Source organism: Octopus sinensis, unplaced genomic scaffold (assembly GCF_006345805.1).
Source record: "Octopus sinensis unplaced genomic scaffold, ASM634580v1 Contig13745, whole genome shotgun sequence".
In the NCBI taxonomy this organism is placed as follows: Eukaryota; Metazoa; Mollusca; class Cephalopoda; order Octopoda; family Octopodidae; genus Octopus; species Octopus sinensis.
In genome coordinates this window covers 59,738-82,344 of record NW_021833037.1, presented here as the reverse complement: position 1 = coordinate 82,344, position 22,607 = coordinate 59,738, and the positions used below count along the sequence as shown (strand labels likewise).

The window sequence follows — 22,607 nt, the reverse complement described above, 5'->3', positions numbered from 1 at the left end:
CGGTGTTCGGCCAAGCCTGACCTTTCTTTCTTGGTTCGGCTGCTGTCCGTGCAACATATATAATCTTCCCTGTGTCTGTGAAATCTTGTATCCCTGCCGTAAGGCTTTACTTCCACACACGCCAGCTTAATTTAATTCGTCCTTAGTCGAAAGACACCTGTTGTTATGTCCTGTTTGTTTGTATTTGTGTAGCCTTCTCCGTTTTTTTCCGTCTTTGTTTTCGTATACATTCGCTGCTTTCTTCCAAGGACTCTAATGCTCATAGCTTAGTTTTCCCTTGGGGCTGACCAGATTAGAGCAATCTCGAGTATAACCAGCCGAAATTGCAAAGATAATCTGGAACTCGACTGAGGAAAGAAAACTCCTAATGATCCGACTTGTTTTCTTTGTATTGTCTATCTGGATGTTTTGTTGTCCCTTTCTTGTATCACCTAACTGTCTGGATGTTTTGCGTTCTTGTACCATTTTGTATATATATATATATATATATTATATATATATATATAATATATATATATATATATATATATATATATATATATATATATATATAATATATATATATATATATAATTATATATATATATAATATATATATATATATATATATATATATATAATATATATATATATATATATATATATATATATATATATATATGCGTATGTGCTTGTGTTTGTGTGTGTATGTGTGTTTGTATATGTGTGTGTGTGCGTGTGTGAGTGTATTTGTGCTTGGAGGCGCATGACATAGTGGTTAGAGTGTTTGCATTCAGGATGGCTGACCCTTTAAAATACAGGTACACCAGAAGCAGGGAGAAAGAGTGAGAGAAAGTTGTAGTGAAAGAGTACAGCAGGGTCTGCTACCACCCTCTGCCGGAGCATCGTGGAGCTTTAGGTGTTTTCGTTCAATAAACACTTACAACGCCCGGTCTGGGAATCGAAACCGCGATCTTACTGCCGCGAGTCCACTGCCTTAACCACTGGGTCATTGCACCTCCACTGTAAATGAATAACCCTGTGACGCAACAACCTTCCGATCAAAGGGAATGTTGGCCATCTCACTTAGCCAGTGCGATGGCATCATTCAAAAGCTACAACAATGCGGAGCGTATTGTGACCAGTGATGTATAACAACTAATAGTCTGACTGATACTGTGATATGCATACTTACATACTTACATACATACTTACATACATACATACATACATACATACATACTTACATACTTACATACATACATGCATACATACATACATACATACATACTTACATACATACATACATACATACATACATACATACATATGTATATATATGTATGTAGGTATATATATATATATGCGTGTGTGTGTGTCTGTGTGTATGTGTGTATCATTTAATGATTTTACCATCATAAGTGAGTTGTACGTCAATATGTTAATACATTTAAACGCAGATCATATTCATAATTAATGTAAATAATTCAGGGCATCTGATATTGATAAATCGATGAAAAGTTCATACAATGATTTTCCTTTATAAAGAAAGTAGATTTAAACTAGTAACATTTCGTTCTTGATAGCCATTTCTACCCAGAAAACAGAGAGGATGTTGCTGAGGAAGTGTCTTCAGGTTATTTGTATGTAAACATTTTATTATATATTTAATATATTATGTTTTAAGTTGTTTAAGAATTAACCATCACGAGTGAGACCACGCAAGAACACACATACGGCTGTGATGCATGTGTCTGGTGTACCTTTATCAGACGGGTAGTTATGATCATGAGTATATTGGGCTTTGTATATTTTACTCCAGTGTCACTTTGATTGCGTGCACTGCCCTCTCACTCAATAATAATAATAACAACAATAACAACAATAATTCTAGTATGTTCATCCTGTCTTGCCAGTATAAAGGCCAATTTAGTCAGAGTTCCTCTGGAATTCATCCACTAATGTAGTATCGCCTGATTAAATGAATGAATGATGATGATCAATCGGATGCCCATGGATAATACGGACTATACTGTACCAATCTCAAGGATACGGAGTCCGATGTTTAAATCGTGTGATTTGTGGAAACGCGCGTAGCGGTGTATTAACTATTTATAAATTCCATCCTTGAATTTCATCCTTCTTATTATTATATTTATCCCACATTTAATCGGTATAACCATGGTGCAACCTCGAAAAACTGAATCACAAGTCAGTATCATTAGACGGTAACCTTATTTATGCATGAGTAAATATATCTTTCGATGCATTTCATTTAGGAGGTTTTTACTCAGATTTTATTTTCTTGAATATAGATTAATATATGCTGTCTTTTTTATTGGATCAGTTAATGTCTGGAGAATGTGTTGTGTTACATGGTTTCGCTGTGATTCTTTACAGTATGTGTGTGTGTAAAATGTAAATATTTTATTGGTCGGTGATTATATAGGGAACTATTTGAGATGTACGGCTAAATTGAAAGTGTCTTGCGTACCATGTGGGCCGGGTTTAACTGGATCATCTTTTGAACTGAGAATATCGTTGATATGGCTTTTATCTTGTACTTCAGTCATATCGTTTTCAAATTCATACCTGATTCTTGTTCATTTTAAATTCATGGATCGTGAATATTGACAGTTTCCACATCTCTCACCAGGAAATTTTTTTGCAAAAAGTAATTGCGATATCAATCTGAGTACAAATATTGTTTCATTCTTTGATAAATTTATCCTTGTACGATTTCTTTTTGATATCTTTGTCTGTCATTTCCCCGATTGTGGTCAGGTGGTTATTATGTATCGTCTTTGATGTTTTATCCCTTCCTAACCGTTCTTGTCTCCAAATGATGGTACATGATCCAGTGGACATAGATTCCTTTCTAAGAACATAATTGGGTTTGACAAGGAATGGATCAGCAGAAAGAATGTGGTCAACTCTCGCATTATATTTTTATGGTGATGTGGTGGTGGTCATCGTCGTATTTATTATCGAATTATGCATATAACACTTCTCTTTCTTAATCTTTTCGTCTTTAATGTTTGTAAATTAATGTTAAACGTGGACATGGAATAAAATATTTTACAAAATAAATTTTCGTTGCAGTTCTCTTCTACATCTCATTGACATTTGGAAATGGACGTGAGTAGATTTATATCAATATATAGACCTTTATCTATAAACATTATAAAAATCACAGCGCAAAATTGTAATTTATAAGTTCAGTATAGGAAAATATTTTCCTTCTCATAGTAAATTAGTTGAAAAGAAAATTTAAAATTCTAAGTTCAAGATAAAACCGCCGAATAATGACGAATTCAATTCTGAACATAATTTCCATTTCGTCAGTGTTTCGTCAGTTTCTAAGCATTTTGTTAAATTTGACAAAGTGCTGATACTGGGGCAAACTTTACAATGCACAACCGTTGAACATTATAGAACATAACATACGAATCATTTAAATATGAGAATTAAACAACTTTAAAAACTCATATTTATTAAACAGATAATATATTCCAAGATGCTTTGTACCTACACTATGGTAGTAACAACTTTATCACTTCTTCCTAGTAAACATACCAATGTTGATCGTCAAACATTTAATATTCTCTTTCTTTATATTATATATTTTCACAATATTTTATTTACGTCTTCCTATTTGGGTTGTTTAATTTGCCTGGTTTTTGTTACAGTTGAATATCTGACGTATTTTATAAAAGTACAACACTGTGATCTGAAAGATGCTAAAACATTGATGACACTTGATGTGGATGCCTTCGACTGTTCGAAGAGGTGTTTTGAAACTTCTGCATGTAAATCCTTCGTGAGCAGAACGATAAGTCCAAGATGTATTTTATACGAAAATGACTCAACAGAGAAAATTCTAACAGGGGAAAATAATGCCTATTTTTATCAGTTGAGAAGAACTGTGCCGACCAAGTATAGAGACGGTAAACAAATTTGAATCTTCTGGGTTTATTTCATTCCTTGACTTGTATTCTATGTTTCAATCGAAAGAGAGACAATACTGTCGGCATTTGAAAAGTCTCTACGATTTCTCTGGTCAATGTCGTCGAATGGTGTCTGTGGATAAAAAATTGTTTGTAGAGTTTTCGTTTCAGAGAGTGAAAGTTCTAATAAAGGTTTGATTGATGCGCTTAGCATAGATTTGGGATTGAGACACAAGATTACCAAGGAGAAAAGAGAAAAGGCAACGTTTTGTCAAAAGGTTGTGTGTTTAGGTTTTTGTCACGTGACTGTCAGTGAATATTCTCAATATCTTTGATGATGAAAATAATGCATGTCTGGGGTGTAATATCTAAATTGTGTGTAGATGACATTAGTCTGTGAGGGAGACGAACAGATATCTTACACTATATGAGGATATGATACGAGTTTTACTTAAATTGCGTAAAATAATTACAGAAGATTAACTGAATGTGTGAAACACAGATTTAATTTTTTTCACGTATAAAATGAAGAAATTTGGAACCAAATTGGGTAACTCATCCATAAACGAATGAAAATCCTCAACCTGGATCAAATCAAAATTGTTCACAATTCTGATCACCTTTCTTTTTTCTTTCTTTCTTCTTTCTTTCTTTCTTTCTATCTTTCTTTCTTTCTTTCTTCCTTCCATCTCTTTTCTCTCGCTTGCTTTATGTTTTTCAGATGAAAATCAATCACGTTGTATTTATTATTTTGTAGTTCTACGCCGTACACTTTGCTAATCCAACGCTTCATATACAATATTTTTCGTTTGTAAGCTGGGTTCGTTGCCTCCATTGCTAACTCCAAAGTAAACAGAATGTCTTCATGTATGCGTGTACAAGTCAGATTCAATGAGAGAAAGCGAGAGAGAGAGAGAGAGAGAGAGAGAGAGAGAGAGAGACAGAGACAGAGAGAGACAGAGAGACAGAGACAGAGAGAGAGAGAGAGACAGAGAGAGAAGAGAGAGAGTGAGAGTGAGAGAGAGAGGAGACGAAAGAGAGAGAATGACAAGGAGAAAGAGAAAGAGAGAGAGAGAATGTGTGTGTGTGTGTGTGTGTGTGTGTGTGTGTGTGTGTGCTGTTGTCAGTTTTTGGGTCGGGATCTGTTAAACATATCTTTAGAACCGCTCTGTTCAGCAGTGATATTCTCCGCATAAATCTTACTTAATATTTCGAAAGTGTATTCATTTATTTTGCAGTCAAATATTCTTGTGCGTGTGTGTGAATATTGAAGTTTCATTGAATTAGGTTCACTTGCAAAATGTTTGGTATTGTGTAATCGCCACGTCGTCCCATTCTGTATGTTAACAACCATCAATATTTCCTGATACAACTCTTGTGTTCTGTCGCTCCATATATTGCAGCATCTCAGTCTATCGCATCAGTTTGGTTCGAAACCCATATACCTTTCAATCGAAATAAGAAAAGAAAATTATCCGTTTTTGAGTTTATCCCTGCAAGGATAAACTTTCATAGTCTTCGAAAATACTCTTTCGTGAACATATACTCTTTTACTCTTTTACTTGTTTCAGTCATTTGACTGCGGCCATGCTGGAGCACCGGTGGTAGCCATTGCGTAAAAACAAATTTCGCGCCTATTTTTGATGAATTTGAGATCTCCGCTTCATTCCCCTTTCCATTGACCTGTAATGGGACGCGGAATGGCAGTGCTGTTTCGGAAAGGACTGAAACTTGAGATGAAGCCAATCTTCCCAGGCTTGGTCAGCAAGTTGGTTGTTTTGGCCGTTGGTGGTAGCGAAAAGTGGTCGTTTCAGGTCTGTGGCAATCAATGTTTTTCCAATGGGAGAAGGGCGGCCAAATTTCTTCGAGCTTCGGGAGGTGTTCCTCGGAAAATCTTCATTACACGTCTAAACTGTGTGAGGCTGATAGGAGAAGATGCAAAAAGCCTCTTAAACCTGCCCAGTCGTTTCAATATGACTGACAAGTTTCAACTGGATTACCTGAATGCACCAATGTAGACATGGGCATCAGGTCATCCTGGTCGATTCTAGATGGAGTTTTCTGTATTGTAGAAGATAGGAATTGCATATGCTGTCCACAATTTAAAGTAGTCGGCTACACAGAACACAAATTTGCGATCTGTACGGTGGATGTAGATAAGCTCCATTGGCTGTGCTTGAACACTAGAAGCCGAACGCATCTTTCACGGTGCGCCAAGCTTTCAGAGACGTGTTAGTAAGTTAGTCCACCCGAAATTGACGGCTGCAATCGTCAACAACTGATGATGGATGACTCTAAAAAGTGCTCCTACAATAGAGATGCTAGTAGAGCATTAGTGATAAACAAATCTAGAGTAGGTGGAGACCCAGTTAGGAAGCGATAAGCAGCATTTAGGAAAGGTGGCGAGATTGGTTCTTGACCTATTTTTCAAGCACGACGTGAGCAATAGTGAAGGTGGTGTCTTTAGACTGCTGGCCGTCTACGCCCCTACTGGAGCCAAACGGCTGGATTTGTTTAGGCGTCTGGAAGCCTTTCTATGTACGTCTCGTCCTCTACTATTAGTGGGGACTGGCACGGAATCTTAAACCAACGCTGGGATTGTGTGGGTGTAGCTGATAGAAGAGGCAGGTGCAAAAGCCTCAAGTTCCTGATCAACCAGTTCCAACTATCTAACAGGTACCGACGAGATTTCGCTAATGCGCCAGAGTGGACCTGGACCAACCGCCTAGGGTCATCTAGATCGTATATAGATAGGAATTTCAGTGGGAAGATAGATAGTAATAGTGTGGGATGTCCACTTTTTAAACGGTCGCCTATTCAGATCATAAGTTTGTAATATGTACGGTCGAACTAGATAAGATGCGTAGGTTAGGACCCGGATACTGGAAGTTGAAAATATCATTTCCGATACTCAAGGCTTACAGGGACCAGGTCAACAATTTAATTAAGCAGAAGTTGACCGGGGAGGGAGTCGTCAACAGCTGTTGGTGAGTGGCTCTCAAAAGAAAGATTAGAGTAATATCGCTAAGGTTTAGCAAAGAAGTAGCGTTTGAAAAAAAATAGAAAGAAGGAGGAGTTAGTAGCAAAACTAGTCGAGGCTATTTGTAGTGGCATTGCAACCGAAGTGCTAGCAGCGAGACTGGTATTAGACCAGTTCTTCAATGCAAAATATGAAGGTTGCATTGTTAGAGCCAAGGCACGTTCTCTAACAAACGAGGGGATCAAAGCTGTTCTACGACGGCTTGCCACGTCTCTCGACGGTCGACGCTGTGTGCCATGGTTGCAGATAACTTCAGCCGAAATTCAGGATGCCCTTGTCGGCCGGAGAAGTCGCAAGGCACCTGGTTTAGATGGTCTGCCCTATGAGCTTTATGTAGATATGCTTGACTTGTTCTCCGATCTCTTCGAAGCGCTCTACTGCAACTGGCAGCAGAACAGGCGTATTCCGAGTTCTGTGAACCGACGCATAGTGACGTTGATAAAGACAGATGAAATCAAGAGGGTCACATTAAATAACTTCAGGCCCATAACTCTGCTTAACACAGAGTTTAGGATTTAGTCCAAGAGGTTAGCGCTTGTCATCGAGGATTTGGTTGAGGAGGCGCAAACATGCGCAATCCCGACCAGGTCCATAAATAACAGCCTCCACCTCATGCGATACATCATTGGAAGGGTAGTGTGTAAACCTGGCTTCGGTGGGGGCGCTGATCAATTTAGATCAATCGGAAGCATTCGATAGGGTCAGCCATCGATATCTGGAGGCTATTCTCAAAGCGGATGACTTCGGCCTCGTCTTCAGAGGCTGGATCGCTGCAATTCACAGCAGCATCAACTGAATGGTCAAAGTTAAAGGCCACTTCTCAGATCTGTTTCAGATCTCCCTATTAGTCCCTCAAGGGTATCCTCTCTTCTTCATTCTGTACGTATTGACTATTGAGCCTTTACCGCGGAAACTGGAGCTGCTGCAGAGAATCCCGCTCGAACCGGGACGCAGAAGGGATGTGTCGGCTTATGCGGATGACATCACCGTGATGGTGTCGGACGCCTCAGAAATCGAAGTGGTCGGCACATCATTGGAGGAATATCAAAAGCTGACAGGGGCAAAACTTAAACCGGGAAAGTCGGTGGCTTGCAACTCGGCACTTGGAGAGGCAAGTCCACGCCGTCCAACAGCGTCGCTGGGCACCAGACGGACGGACCAGTAAAGTTTGGATTTGGTTCGGACCAGACCTCCAGGTGGATAAGAGTTTGGACGAGGTGACGAGTAGGGTAGCCAGTCTCACCCAGAAGTGGGCTACGAGGAAGCTATCACTGAAAGGTCGAGGGGAGGTGGCGAATCCATACATCTCGCCCATGTCTTACCTCCGTTCATACCTCGCCAAACTGGAGCGCCCCCTCTTCAAGTGTGGAACGTCCACTCTCGATTTCTATAGCAACTTAATGGAGGGAAAGAGCGATGACGCCCTTGGAGAGGCACTAGACATCGATGATGTCCAACTGAGCAGTCTGTTCAGGAGGACTTTCGAGCTGGGACCGATGGATAACTAGTAGAAATCCTTGCTTGCCAGTGCTATCAGGGGGCACTGCAGGTTCGAGATAAACTATACAGGCGCGGAAGCGCTGTCAGACAGACCTGACCGAGATGTGCGCAGAGCGAGGAATCGACCAGTGTCCGTGCACTACTGACTTGCGGAGTTATGTTGAGCAGCTTGAATAATTGTAATGTGTCTCACTTACGTTGAGAGGATAATTTTATTTAAATTATTTTTGATTTAGATTAAACACGTGTAGAACGGATACGGCTATTGGCTGAATCCACAGTGAAGATCGGTCTGCCGCCTTCCGTTGGTCCTGGAGGGTAGGCAAATTTCCTCTGTCTGATCGTAGTAGCGAAAGGAGTTGTATGGTGGACCAGGTTGATAAAACTGAAGACAGACACTTTTCTCTTCGACCAATCCCATGTCAACTTTTTCAAATTTCACTTGGAAAGAAAGATTAGGGTAGAGAGATGAGTGCTGCCTCCAAGGAAATGTGCTAAGAGGTGGGTGAATGTAGCGAAAATGGCCAGTGTGAGTGGACTTACTCTAATAATGCGCCTGTAGGCGATGGATTTGAGAGGGAGAAGGGTGCCCTTCCCGGATGCGCTCGAAGTGTCGAGTGGTTCAGTATTGGTGGGGTAACTGAGCCCAACTCAGGGAAGCTTTCAATGTTATATTCTTCTTGTTTGATATTATTGTTACTGTTTTAATTGTGTACTCGTTGTTTTATGTAATATCTCCCCTCTCCACGTCTACTGAATTGCTATATGTCGGCCCTAGTGATCAATAAGTGAAATAGTAATTATGATTGTTATTATTATCATTATAATTATTTTGGTTAATATATATAGGACTGAGGTAACTCCTTCAGAAGATATAGAAGCCAAAATAGAAGAATGCCATTGTTATCAAATGAACGCTATCTCGACGTCTCGTGTGTTTTCCACAGGTTCAAAAAATAAACTTGTCAATCTATATCTTCAAGGGGAGTTACCTCAGTTCTATATATATTAACCAAAATTAAGTAGATTGAAGTAGATTGACAAGTTAATTTTTTGAATATCTGCTGAATGGCTAAAGTTAAAGGCTACCTCCCGGATCTGTTTCAGATTACCCTATTAGTCCGTCAAGAGTACCCTCTTTTCTCCATTCTGTACAAATTATCGTTCACTTGATAACAATGGCACGCTTCTATTTTGCTATTATTATTATCATTATTATATTATTATTATTATATTATTATTATTATTATTATTATTATTATTATTATTCAGTAGTTTTATTTTATAGCGTGCTTTCACTTCACTACCGAGCGCAGCTCTGTGTGCCTTGGGTATGTGCTGTGATTTGTTGTGATGCTTTGATGGTTATTGTATGGAAAGTGTTCTGCGTAGGATGTGTGCAGTGCCTAGTAGTGCAATTTTCTGTATGTTATATGTGATTGTAAGTCCTGGTGTTTTTGTTATGTATTTGTCTGAATATTTTTTTATCATGCCTAATGCACCTACTATGATAGGAATTGTTTCTGTTTTCAGATTCCACATTCTAGTTACCTCTATTTCCAGGTCTTTGTATTTTGAGAGTTTCTCCATTTCTTTTAGAGACACGTTGTCATCAGCCGGTATTGATACATCAATTAGAAAGCATTTTTTTTCTTCATGATCTCTGACAACTATATCTGGTCTGTTGGCCTTAATTTCTCTATCTGTGTGTATCGGCATATCCCAGAGTATGGTTGCTTTCTCGTTTTCTGTGACCTTTTCTGGTGTGTGCCTATACCATCTTTTTTCTGTTGTTATTCCATAATGTTGGCATAGCTTCCAATGTATGTAGGTTCCAACTCTGTCATGTCTGTGAATATATTCCTTCTTAGCCAGGACTGGGCAGCTAGAGATAATATGATTTATTGTTTCTTGTCCATCTCCACATATTCTGCAGTTACTTGTAATATTTCTTTTCATTACATGTTTTTGGTAATTTCTGGTGGGGAGGCTTTGGTCTTGTGCTGCAATTAAAAATCCCTCTGTTTCTGCTTTGAGTCCTGAGCTTCTCAACCATTGCTGGGATTTTTCTTTGTCTATTTCTTTTGCGTTTAGTTTAGTCCAGTATTTACCATGAAGGGGCTTTTCTTGCCATCGTTTTATCATGGCTCGTTGCTGTTCTATTTTTAGTTTGGATTTCATTTGTTTTATAGCTTTGTTGTTTCTTCATCTTCTTCTTCTTCTTCATGTTTATTAGGTGGTATGATTTCTTGTTTGTATTTGTCAGCTTCCTTAAATACTGAGAACAGTTTTTTGTTTTGCTCGTGTTTTGCCGCTATCTGGATCAGTTTTCCTTCCTTCTGAAGTAGATATTTTTGCAGTCCTATGGTGGTTATTTTATAGTAGTTTTCCAGCTGTATAAGGCCTCTACCACCTTCTATACGTTGTATATATAGTCTTTCTATGTCAGATTTTGGGTGATGCATCGTAGATCCTGTCATTATTTTTCTTGTTTTCCTATCTATTTTGGTCAGTTCATTTCGTGTCCAGTTAAGGATATTGTAGCTGTAACTTATAACCGGGACAGCTAAAGTGTTGATACCTATTATCTTGTTTTTAGCATTGAGCTCTGTGTTTAGTATTGATCTAACTCGTCTATAATATTCTTTTTTTAATTTTCTCTTTCATTTGTGTGTGTTGTGTCTTATCTAGTTCATGGATTCCTAAGTATTTGTAAGTTTGGCTTTGGTCTAATTCTTTTATTTCATTGGTTTTATCTAGTGTGATGTTGTTACTCTTAACTAGTTTTCCTCTTTTCATGGTTACTTTGGCGCATTTTTCTAATCCAAATTTCATATTTATTTCTTTGGTAAATCCATGAACTGTCTTTAATAGTGTTTCCAGCTGTTTGTCATTTGCAGCGTATAGTTTTAGGTCATCCATATATAAAAGGTGGCTGATCGTTTTGCCGTAACATTTATATCCGCATCTAGTTCTATTTAGCATATCAGATAGAGGTGACAGTGCCAAGCAGAAAAGGAGTGGAGAGAGCGTGTCTCCCTGGAATATTCCTCTTCTAATGGGGATGTCTTTGGTTTTCATGAGTCCCTCTTTTGTTTGGAGGTGTAGGACTGTTTGCCATTTATTCATAGAGTGCTCTATGAATTTTATGATTGTTGGTGCTACTTTGTTAATGGCTAGTGTTTCGAGGATCCATGTGTGGGGGATGCTATCAAACGCCTTTTTGTAGTCAATCCAGGCCATACTGAGGCCTTTCTTCTTTCTGTGGCTGTCTTCAGTTATGGCTTTATTAATCATTAGTTGATCTTTACAGCCATATGAGCCTTTGCGGCATCCTTTCTGCTCTTCTGGGAACAGTTTGTTTTCGTCCAGGTGCTTGTTCAGCCTTTGTGATATCACTGCAGTAAATGCCTTGAACATAGTAGGGAGGCAGGTTATTGGTCTGTAGTTTTCTGGTTTATCTGTTTCATTTGATTTGGGAATTAAGATGGTTTTCCCCTTCGTGAGCCATTCAGGCATTGTCTCTGGCTCTGCTAGTACGTTGTTAAAGTTTTCAGCCAGCTTTTTGTGCATTCCTGTTAGATATTTCAACCAGAAGTTGGGGATCTTGTCATGCCCAGGTGCCTTCCAGTTGCTTAGTCTTTGCAGTGCCTGGGTGACCTCTTCAGTTGTTATGGGGGTCCAAAGTTGTTCAGATGCCGAGTTTGTTATTTTGATACTCCTTTTTTTTGGTGGTTCGTTCGCCGACCATATTTCTCCCCAGAATTCTTCCAATTCTTCTGCCGTTGGTGCTGCAGTGACTTCTATTTTATTTTTGCCCAGTTCTTGGTAGAACTTTTGGGGGTTGGAGTTGAACTTTTTGTTTTCTTCAAAGAAGCGTTGGCGTTTCTTGTACCGGCGGATCCTTTGTGCTTTGGCAAGGATATCTTGCTTCAGCTTTTCTTTTATTTCAGGCAAATCTTTCTGTGTGATGTTATATTTGCGGAGTATTTTTGTTCTCTTTTTGTTGCTCAGTAGCGTTGATTGTTTGCTGATTTCATTAAGAATCGACAGGTCTTTTCTAATTTTTTTTATTTTGCTTTGGATGTTATTTATCCACAGGGTTTGTTTGGGTGGTGGTACTCCTGTTTGGGCGGGTTTGGGTGAGTATCCAGCTTCTTTTGTGGCTGCAGTGGCTGCTGCGTATATTAGGTTATTTAGCTCAGTGATATCACTTTTTTTTGTTTCAGTGGCTATCAGTTCAGTGACGGCTAGGTTTATGCTGTTTATAATAGGTGTTGTTATTTTGTTTATTTTGATTCTTGGGAGGTATGGTCGGTGGTCCATTTTGAGCTCTGTGGTTTTCAGTTCTTTGATTATTTTATTTTTTATATTATCATAATCATTAGGCTCCCCTTCGTTGTTTGCATCGTGTTTCTGGGAATGTTGCGTTTGTCTTCGTGTTTTACAGTTTCAGTGTTTATATTATTGGGCATTGTTGTGTGGCTTCTATCTACATTTTCCTGGTGTATGTTTTCTTTTAGGTGTTCTATTTCTATTTCTGATATTTTTTTTGTGTTGAGAATGTATCTTCGTACGTTAGCTAATTTATTAGGGTTCATTGCTGTATCCAAGTCTATATCTCTATTATTTTCCTTCCATATTTTATATGTATGTGTTGTTGTATTTTCATTTTTTGGGTAGAGTACTGCTGTGAAGTATGCGTGTAAGATAGAAATGTATTCCTCACGTGTCCATTTACGTCTTTTGGGTTTTATTTGCGGGACATGAGGTACAACGTCCGGCCCATTATTTTGACGGTCGTCATTTTCGTAGGGTACCGGTCCGTTTATTTCTGTTGTCACATTATTTCGCACGTGTAGTTTTTCGTACATTTTTTGTTGTAAGTTTAATGTACGTACCGCTCGATTGTTATTCTTGGGTTGAATAGTATCGGTGGCATTTAATTTCTTCGTAGTTCCTTTGTACATGGTGTTTAGGGTCGGGGATGATCTTGATGTTCTACGCATGTTTACATGTGTTGCGTGGAGATGATATCGAGTCAAAATACATCATTTCGGAGCTCTGTATTTTCCTTCTTACATCTTAAACGTCCCCGGTGTTCTCTCTTATTATTATTATTATTATTATTATTTTTTTTTTTCCTTCTTTCAAATTTGCTTCCATTTCTTGCCGAGTGTCTTCCCGACTCCTACGGCAAAGAAACTCATAGTATACATTGGTAGGCCATTAAACCAAACTCAGTAGTTCGTTCATTTAAAAAAAATTTTTTTTTTTTTAAAGTTAAATTAAAATACATGAGCAGCAACAGTTCTCACATCTTCTCAATACGTGTGATGTACTAGTTAAGACAATCTTTTGCACTTCTTTCAGGGATGGTAAGCCAGGGATCATTCTCATATAATTTTCGGTTCCCTTCTTGATCATTCCTAGTGCTCCTACGATCACTGGTATTGTAACCGCCTTGAGATGCCACATCTTCTCAATTTCAATGGGTAGGTCTTTATATTTTCTGAGCTTGTCAAACTCTTTCGCTGAGATATTATGATCACAGGGGATGCTCATGTCGATCAATAAGCAAACTTTATTGTTTTGGTCTTTCACAACAATATCTGGTTTATTGGCCTTGATGGTTCGGTCTGTATGTACTGGAAAGTCCCACAGAATGGTTACATTTTCTCCTTCAGTTACAGCCTCAGGGTGGTGATTATACCACTTGTCGGCAGTTTTGATATTGTAATGCCGACTTATTAGCCAGTGGAGATATTGGCCAACTCTGTCATGTCTTAATTTATACTCCACTGGTGCTAAGACTTTACATCCAGAGATTAGGTGGTCCACTGTTTCAATCATGTCGTTGCAGAATCGGCATTTTGGGTCTGCTCCATTTTTCATCACATTGGCCTGGTAGTTCCGGGTTAATAGGCTTTGATCTTGAGCAGCCAGGATGAAACCTTCGCTCTCTGCTTTTAGTCCTGAGCTCCGCAGCCACTGATGGTTTGCTTCTGGTCAACATCAGCTTGTTTGCTGCGGGTCACATATTTGCCGTGCAGAGGTTTCTCCTCCCACCTATCAGCCAATTGCTCGTGCGCTTTTTCACTGCCATCATTTTCACCTTCTTTGCAACAATAGTTGCCGTACTTCCCTCGAGTTGTTCATCTTGGGTATCCTGCACGAGATCAATAGCAAATTTTTTGTTTTCCTTTATGATAGAATGAAGCTTCTTTCGTCTCTCGTGATTTTCCACGAGCTTTAGCATCCAGTCATTCGATATTTCGAGATATTTGGCCAGTCCAATTGTGGTTGTTTTGTAAGCTAGTTCAAATTGGATCAGGCCTCGACCTCCTTGGTCTCTGGGAAGGTAAAGGCGATCTACGTCTGCTTTGGGTGGCGCATCCTATTACAACTCAGCAGCTTGCGTATTTTCCTATCTTATTATTATTATTATTATTATTATTATTATTATTATTATTATTATTATTATTATTATTATTACTTTTTTTTTTCTTCTTTCAAACTTGCTTCTATTTCTTGCCGAGTGTCTTCCCGACTCCTAGGGCAAAGAAACTCATAGTATATATTGATAGGCCATTAAACCAAACTCAGTAGTTCGTTCATTTTTTTTTAAAGTTAAATTAAAATACATGAGCAGCAACAGTTCTCACATCGACAATGCTCTTCTCAATACGTGTGATGTACCAGTTAAGACAATCTTTTGCACTTCTTGCAGGGATGGTAAGCCAGGGTTCATTCTCATATAATTTTCGGTTCCCTTCTTGATCATTCCTAGTGCTCCTACGATCACTGGTATTGTAACCGCCTTGAGATGCCACATTTTCTCAATTTCAATGAGTAAGTCTTATATTTTCTGAGCTTGTCAAACTCTTTCGCTGAGATATTATGATCACAGGGGATGCTCATGTCGATCAATAAGCAAACTTTATTGTTTTGGTCTTTCACAACAATATCTGGTTTATTGGCCTTGATGGTTCGGTCTGTATGTACTGGAAAGTCCCACAGAATGGTTACATTTTCTCCTTCAGTTACAGCCTCAGGGTGGTGATTATACCACTTGTCGGCAGTTTTGATATTGTAATGCCGACTTATTAGCCAGTGGAGATATTGGCCAACTCTGTCATGTCTTAATTTATACTCCACTGGTGCTAAGACTTTACATCCAGAGATTAGGTGGTCCACTGTTTCAATCATGTCGTTGCAGAATCGGCATTTTGGGTCTGCTCCATTTTTCATCACATTGGCCTGGTAGTTCGGGTTAATAGGCTTTGATCTTGAGCAGCCAGGATGAAACCTTCGCTCTCTGCTTTTAGCCCTGAGCTCCGTAGCCACTGATGGGTTTGCTTCTGGTCAATATCAGCTTGTTTGCTGCGGGTCACATATTTGCCGTGCAGAGGTTTCTCCTCCCACCTATCAGCCAATTGCTCGTGCGCTTTTTTCATTGCCATCATTTTCACCTTCTTTGCAACAATAGTTGCCGTACTTCCCTCGGGTTGTTCAGTTTGGGTATCCTGCACGAGATCAATAGCAAATGTTTTGTTTTCCTTTATGATAGAATGAAGCTTCTTTCGTCTCTCGTGATTTTCCACGAGCTTTAGCATCCAGTCATTCGATATTTCGAGATATTTGGCCAGTCCAATTGTGGTTGTTTTGTAAGCTAGTTCAAATTGGATCAGGCCTCGACCTCCTTTGGCTCTGGGAAGGTAAAGGCGATCTACGTCTGCCTTTGGATGGTGCATCCTATTACAACTCAGCAGCTTGCGTATTTTCCTATCTATATTCTTTACTTCACTCATATTCCAGTTCAACACATTGTAGCTATAAGTAACAACTGGAACTGCTAAGGAATTTATAGCTAACACCTTGTTACGTGCATTTAGTTCAGAATTCAGGACTGCACGAACTCTCCTATAACATTCCTTCCTGATTTTCTCTTTCATGCTTGCATGCTGAATACCAGAGCCTTCATTTATCCCTAAATATTTGTATGTCTGTTCTTGCTCAAGCTCTCTTATGACTGTGTCAACATCTAACACGACTGAATTTGTGGTCTTCACTTTCCCTTTCTGGAAAGTGGCCTTGGCACACTTCTCAAGTCCAAACTCCATCCCGATGTCATCGCTGAATGCTTTCACGGTGCGCAATAGGCCTTCAAGTTCATTATTGTCTTTACCATAAAGTTTTAAGTCATCCATATAAAATAGATGGCTTAATTTTTTATTGGCAATTTTATACCCATACCCTGTTCTGTTTAATTCACTTGTAAGGGGTATTAGGGCTATGCAGAATATTAAAGGTGAAAGTGAGTCACCTTGAAAAATTCCACAGTTGATGTTTATATTTTCTGAGGCAAGTACTCCATTAGAGTAGTATAAGTGGAGATTCGTATTCCACAAAGACATATTGTGCTTCAGGAAGTTTGAAATCACAGGGGAAATTTTGAAGATGTCCAGCGATCTCAAGATCCATGGATGCGGTATACTGTCGAAGGCCTTTTTATAGTCAATCCATGCGGTGCTGAGATTTCTGCGCTTGTTGTGACAGTTCTCAAGGATCTTATTATTATTATTATTATTATTATTATTATTATTATTATTATATTATTATTATTATTATTATTATTATTAGTATTAATATTATTATTAATATATATTTTTCATCTATTTATTATTATTATTATTATTATTATTCATTAATCCAAAATAATAAAATGGTCCACTATAAGCGTACACACCCGCCATTCTTACGAGAACGAAAATAAGAAAAACTTCCTTTATCCATTTTCTTCTTTCAGGAAAATGTCCCATGGATGTAGTTGACAACGCTTTTCTCCCTGGTAACAATGATATTAGTGCCACGTCTGGTCATAGTTACACGGCGTGTTTCTATAGATGTGAAGCAAATCCAAATTGTCAATCGTTTGACTACGGTATAAGTAGCGGACAATGCATTTTGTCAAGTAAAAATCATGATGATTCTTCTGTGTGGTGTGGCACAGGTGCACTTTACACTGAAATAAGCAGAGGTAAGTGCAAAGTTGCTTTACATCTTATTGCACTTTTAGTCACAGTTTACGTAGACTATACTGAGGCACCACCTTTAGCTGTTGTATGTGTGTGTGTGTGTGTATTATATATATATATATATATATATATATATATATATATATATATATATATATATATATATATATATATATATATATATATATACATATATACATACATACATACATACATACATTCAAAGACATGCATGCATACGTACGAACATTATGTATGTATGCATGTATGTATGTACCGTATTTGCCGGCAGATTGGACGCGCTTTTCTTATTTTTAAATGTATCAAATGCGTCTAATGTGGCCACATTACGGAAGGGAGGCCGAGCGCCGTAGGCTAGGGAGCAGGACGAGCGTACTTGGGAAGTTCTCTTGGCGCAAAAACTGTTGCTCATAAAAGAATAATCAGAACAAGCCAAATCATTACAGTAAATTGTGTTACTAATAATAAAATGTTGAACACAAGCCGAATTATCACAGTCTGTTATCACAAACTTACGAAAGATTGATTACGATACGCTGTCATCACCTCACTTACCTCGTTCCCCAACATCTGATATATAAATTACATTATTTAAAGAACTAGGTTACATTTTATGAACATTTCTTCTTTATCTAAATGAAAAATGCTCCTAGAAAGTTGAATGGAATGTTAAACTTTCATCCACCTGGCAGCCATTTGCAATGATCAGACCTGATGATATGTCGGAGGCATCGCTTGTACAACAGCACCTCCTTCTTGTTGTGTTCCATTCTTGGTCATTCATTTGTGTTTGGTTCTTTAGTCTTTTTTCCCTTATTTTCCAATTTGTGGTCTGTCGCGGTAACACAAAGCATCACATCCAGAAATACGAGTTTCACATCCTGTATAGCATTTGCTGTTTCCGTAAAATATCCTTGTAAAATAGGGCTGCGTCTTATGTGAGGGTGTGTCCATAACGCCGGCAAATGTTGTACACACACACACACACACACGGACACACACACACACACACACACACACACACACACACCACACACACACACACACACACACACACACACACACACACACACACATCGTATTACTAATTATATTTCATAGACGGACTTTATAAATATTTTAATGCAGCGCTACGCGAGTTTTCACAAATCACGTATTTCTTACGATCACAGTCCGTATTCCGGAAAAGATTACGGTACAATCCGTGGATCATAGTTTCTGCGTTCTTACATCATCTTTTTCCATTTCAGAACTTTGGAATAATTTCAGTCAGTCATATACATTGAAGGACATCAGCTCCGTAGGATGTGCTTTCGGCTCCTATTATTTCGTTAATAGTAAGACCATTTTTATTTAGTTGTTTATTTTTAGTGTTCTTTGATTCTGTGTCTTGTTCCTGATCTTTAATTCATCGATCTTCTGTCTCCAGTGCACGCCGAACAAAACTGAAAATTTTAAATATCTCTTTCTTCCGCAACGCAAAAAATAAAGAAATTTATAAATATCGCTTTCTTCTTCTTCATTTCATGATTATTTCTACTTAGCGTCTTAATTTTTAGTTAAATAGATAATAAATAAATAAATAATTAATACAATTGCAGCGTGGAATGTGTTTATAAGCCATTTAAGAAACACACTGCAGCACGGGATTTTGTCAGTGAAGAGGTCACGGTCGGAAAGCGACGAAAATATTTTGACTAATTAAATTTAAATGTTGAAGTGAATCTAACGGATTTTGTGTGTTTCTTAAATGGCTTATAAACACCTTCCACACTGCAATTGTTTTCGTTCTAGCACACGATCTCAGATCAGGTCACTTGGTATGCAAGTTCATCACCGTAATAATAGTCTTGCAAAAAGATGTAGTAAAACTAACACACAAGTACATTTAAAATCTGGCAGATGGGTTAATATTAATCCTGTCATTAAACATCTCTGTCATTAAACATCTCAACACGCTTCATTACTAACTTGCTCAGAAATACCTTAATGCATCTCGCTGGTAATACGAGAACGACTCTACCTCTGAGATAACCAGCAATATACCCCTTCTCCTTCTGTCATACATGCTATTTCACCAGCCAGATCCCCCATCAATTATTATCCCCAATCCTTCCTTTCTAGATTATGCAACACTCAGGAACTCACTCCCTGTTCACACTAACTTAAAGATGTCCAAACGGAACATTAATAACATCGATCTATCGAATTAATAGACCCTATCTATTCGTTTCCCTTGTACCTTGTCAATGAAGAGAAATAATTTCATTTATGCTCTTATATTTCTTGTGTTTCCTCTTTCCATTTTTTCTATTGCAGAAAAAGAAATTAATGGCCAGACAGCTTATTCAACTTTTTCCTTCAAACCAAATCCATATCACAACCTTGTAATCGAGGCTCAAATGTATGCCCGCTCGGTCTTGGATTGTTCACGTTTATGTATGGTATCTTCTACATGTACCGCCTTTTCATATACTAACACTAAGTGTCTACTAAAGAAACTGATCTGAACTTTAATGGAATTCACCCCAAAATTATTTACTTCTCCATGAAATGTGAGCAAGACTTCAACGGATCACGTTTGCTAATAATAATTCTATCTGATAAAATGTGTATTTCTTCGCGAATAAAGTCAATTTAATTCAGATAATTCTTTTGTTAATTTATTTTTATTGCTAACGTTTTTCGTTCTAAATTAGTCTTCTCTTAGAAAACCTTTCACACATTGGACGATTTATAAGATTTACCTGAGTACCAATGAAGCAATTGGGTGTTATTTTATCGACCTTCAAAGAATGAAACACTAAGTTAACCGGGACAACATTTGATTTCAAAACGTAACACTTCTTACTCATCATCTAAATAATATATGAGATAAGATAATTGCATTTAATTGATTTCCCTTCAAAAGTGAAAGGATTTGTTATTCAAACTAAAAAAAGAAAAATACAAATTGAGGAAAGTAACTTCGAAAACTTTTATGAAGTACAAATTAAACGAAGTATAGGTTAAACCAAAATATGAAATCAATTATACGGAAAACGAAATCTAATAGAAATTTGATCGTAAACTCAGTAGACCCACGATTTCTTTCAGGTTATCGAAAGGTTAAAACAGTTTTCGCAGTGAAAAACATAAATTGAAATATTGACCATAAATGTCGTAAAAATGTTCCTTTTGTTTTCATTTGTTAAGTTTTAGATTAATATTGGATTCTTTGTTTATAGTTTGGTGAAGAGGGGAGATGGCGTTAGACATGGCGTTTGCAAGACTTTATGGATTGGCGAGATCGATACGGTTAATGCTTAGTTTGAAGATTTGTGTGTTAATATCTGTAGGGAAAATGGTATCAGGGATTGAATTTCAGAGGATTAATGTTCTGGGGCAGTGGAGACCCAATCGCACAGTCAGTATTAGTTAAAAAATTACGGGCAAAGATTTTATATAAATAATAATTAAAATTTTAATTGAATAAATCAAATTTATTTACAGTCAACTTCTGAATGAGATTGAAATGTCACAGATAAAAAGTTAGCCTCATCTATTATAAATTATGAAAATACGAACTCCTCGAAAGTGATTCTCTTTTCGTTGTTGTGTCGCAAAACGAAGGAGGATGTCTTCAAGATTCAGGTTTTCATCACACCATTTATTCATTATATTTGGGCATGAATTGTCCGGTTTATTGTCTACCACGGAAATTTTCAGATAAGACTTGATCATCCACAGCTTGAGAAAGTATTCATTCATAGCCTGCCGTGTGCTTACAGGCAGTTACATCTTCTTGCAGCAGTTCGATCAGTTCAAACGAGGAATCCATAGAGAGATTCAAAATCTCAAGTAAATCGGTTAATGAGATCAAAATGTGTCACTTCCACCGATGAGTCGCTTTGCATAGTGGCATTCTGATATCAGGGGTATCCAAGTTCAGTTGAAATGTATTTGCTATGAATTTGAGACAAACCATATTCAGAACTGGGGAATTTAGCGAGTAAGATAAGAGAGGTTTATCATGACCCTTTGTGGGCAATAAAGAAATAAGGTAAGAGAGGTTATCATGATATCACCATTTTATGCCGAAAATTGGTGTCGGAACTCTAAGCAATTGTGGTTCAATATAAGAATGACGGTCTCATTTGTGAAAATTGATGGCATTCCTTTATTAATTTTCAGCCGACTTTCAACACTCTCACTGACCGATGAGACCCTCCTGCTGTGGTGATTTGCCTCGCAGATTAGGTTTACCGAGTCAGCGGGGGTGACATTAATAACTTCACTGATGTATTACTTATCGGAGGCTGCAGAACTTTCGTTTCGTTTGACATGAAGATGTTTAACTGGATACCATTTCTGTTGCTGTAGTCACAGCAGTGAAGATTTGTAATATTTTTGCTAAAGACTTGATTTGAATTAAAACCTGTTTAGCGAAGACGAGAGCGCAAACTTTCATAGACAAACGTTACAGAAACATTCCTCTTTAATTTGCCTCTCCCATGACTTGATAACCTCACTGAAATGAGGGAGAATGTCAATAAATGAAAGCTCATAATGAACAGCATAGCACAGTACCCGCTGACTGGCCCATCGTATATAGGAGAAGATTTTCTTCTCTGCTGGTTATCCTCGTTTTTCTTCCTGTAAGTACTTGTTTTTACTGATGCACTCTGAATCGATCCATAAACAGGTAAAGTTGCTGCTGTATGACGAAAAATCCCCGATAGCCTTTACATTTTGTTATGAAGTTATCTACATCTAGGTTCTGTTGGTGGAAGCTGTCACAAGTTGCAAATGGGGCTTAGCTACGCAATTTCGCTTGAATACCAGCGATTCCTCCGCTCATGACAGTGGCACCATCATAACTATTTGTGAACATCAATACGAAGGGGTAAACGGAAACGTTGTCTGTGGGACACACCCGCTATAGTTTAAGCTTCTACCTCTAGAAGCCACTTGATGCGTCCCTCAGGCCCGCCTGCCGACTCGCGTCGTTGTCAAAAGTCGTTCTGTCACGTGGTGCGTCTTTATTTGCAGTACTTCTCCCTGTTCGTCGATGACTGCGATGGATGAAACGAAGGGACATCG

General features: G+C 38.1%; 1 protein-coding gene across 1 annotated transcript; it reads left to right on the top strand.

Moving 5' to 3' along the window:
- Positions 1-1,540: 1,540 nt before the first annotated feature.
- Positions 1,541-20,119, top strand: LOC118761468. Its single transcript, XM_036499363.1, has 6 exons — positions 1,541-1,622; positions 3,082-3,117; positions 3,669-3,926; positions 17,276-17,506; positions 18,776-18,862; positions 19,845-20,119. The coding sequence occupies exons 1-6, from the start codon at positions 1,592-1,594 to the stop codon at positions 20,033-20,035; spliced, it is 834 nt and encodes a 277-aa protein (XP_036355256.1). The 5' UTR covers positions 1,541-1,591; the 3' UTR covers positions 20,036-20,119.
- Positions 20,120-22,607: the final 2,488 nt, after the last annotated feature.

What these genes read in the sequence shown, in the direction of transcription:
- LOC118761468 (XM_036499363.1), top strand. Translation starts at nt 1,592, where the DNA reads ATGTTGCTGAGGAAGTGTCTTCAGGTTATTT. An exon ending in GAAGTGTCTTCAGGTTATTT is followed by an intron (nt 1,623 to 3,081) that starts GTATGTAAACAT and finishes TTTTCGTTGCAG; the next exon opens with TTCTCTTCTACATCTCATTG. An exon ending in TTACACTGAAATAAGCAGAG is followed by an intron (nt 17,507 to 18,775) that starts GTAAGTGCAAAG and finishes TTTCCATTTCAG; the next exon opens with AACTTTGGAATAATTTCAGT.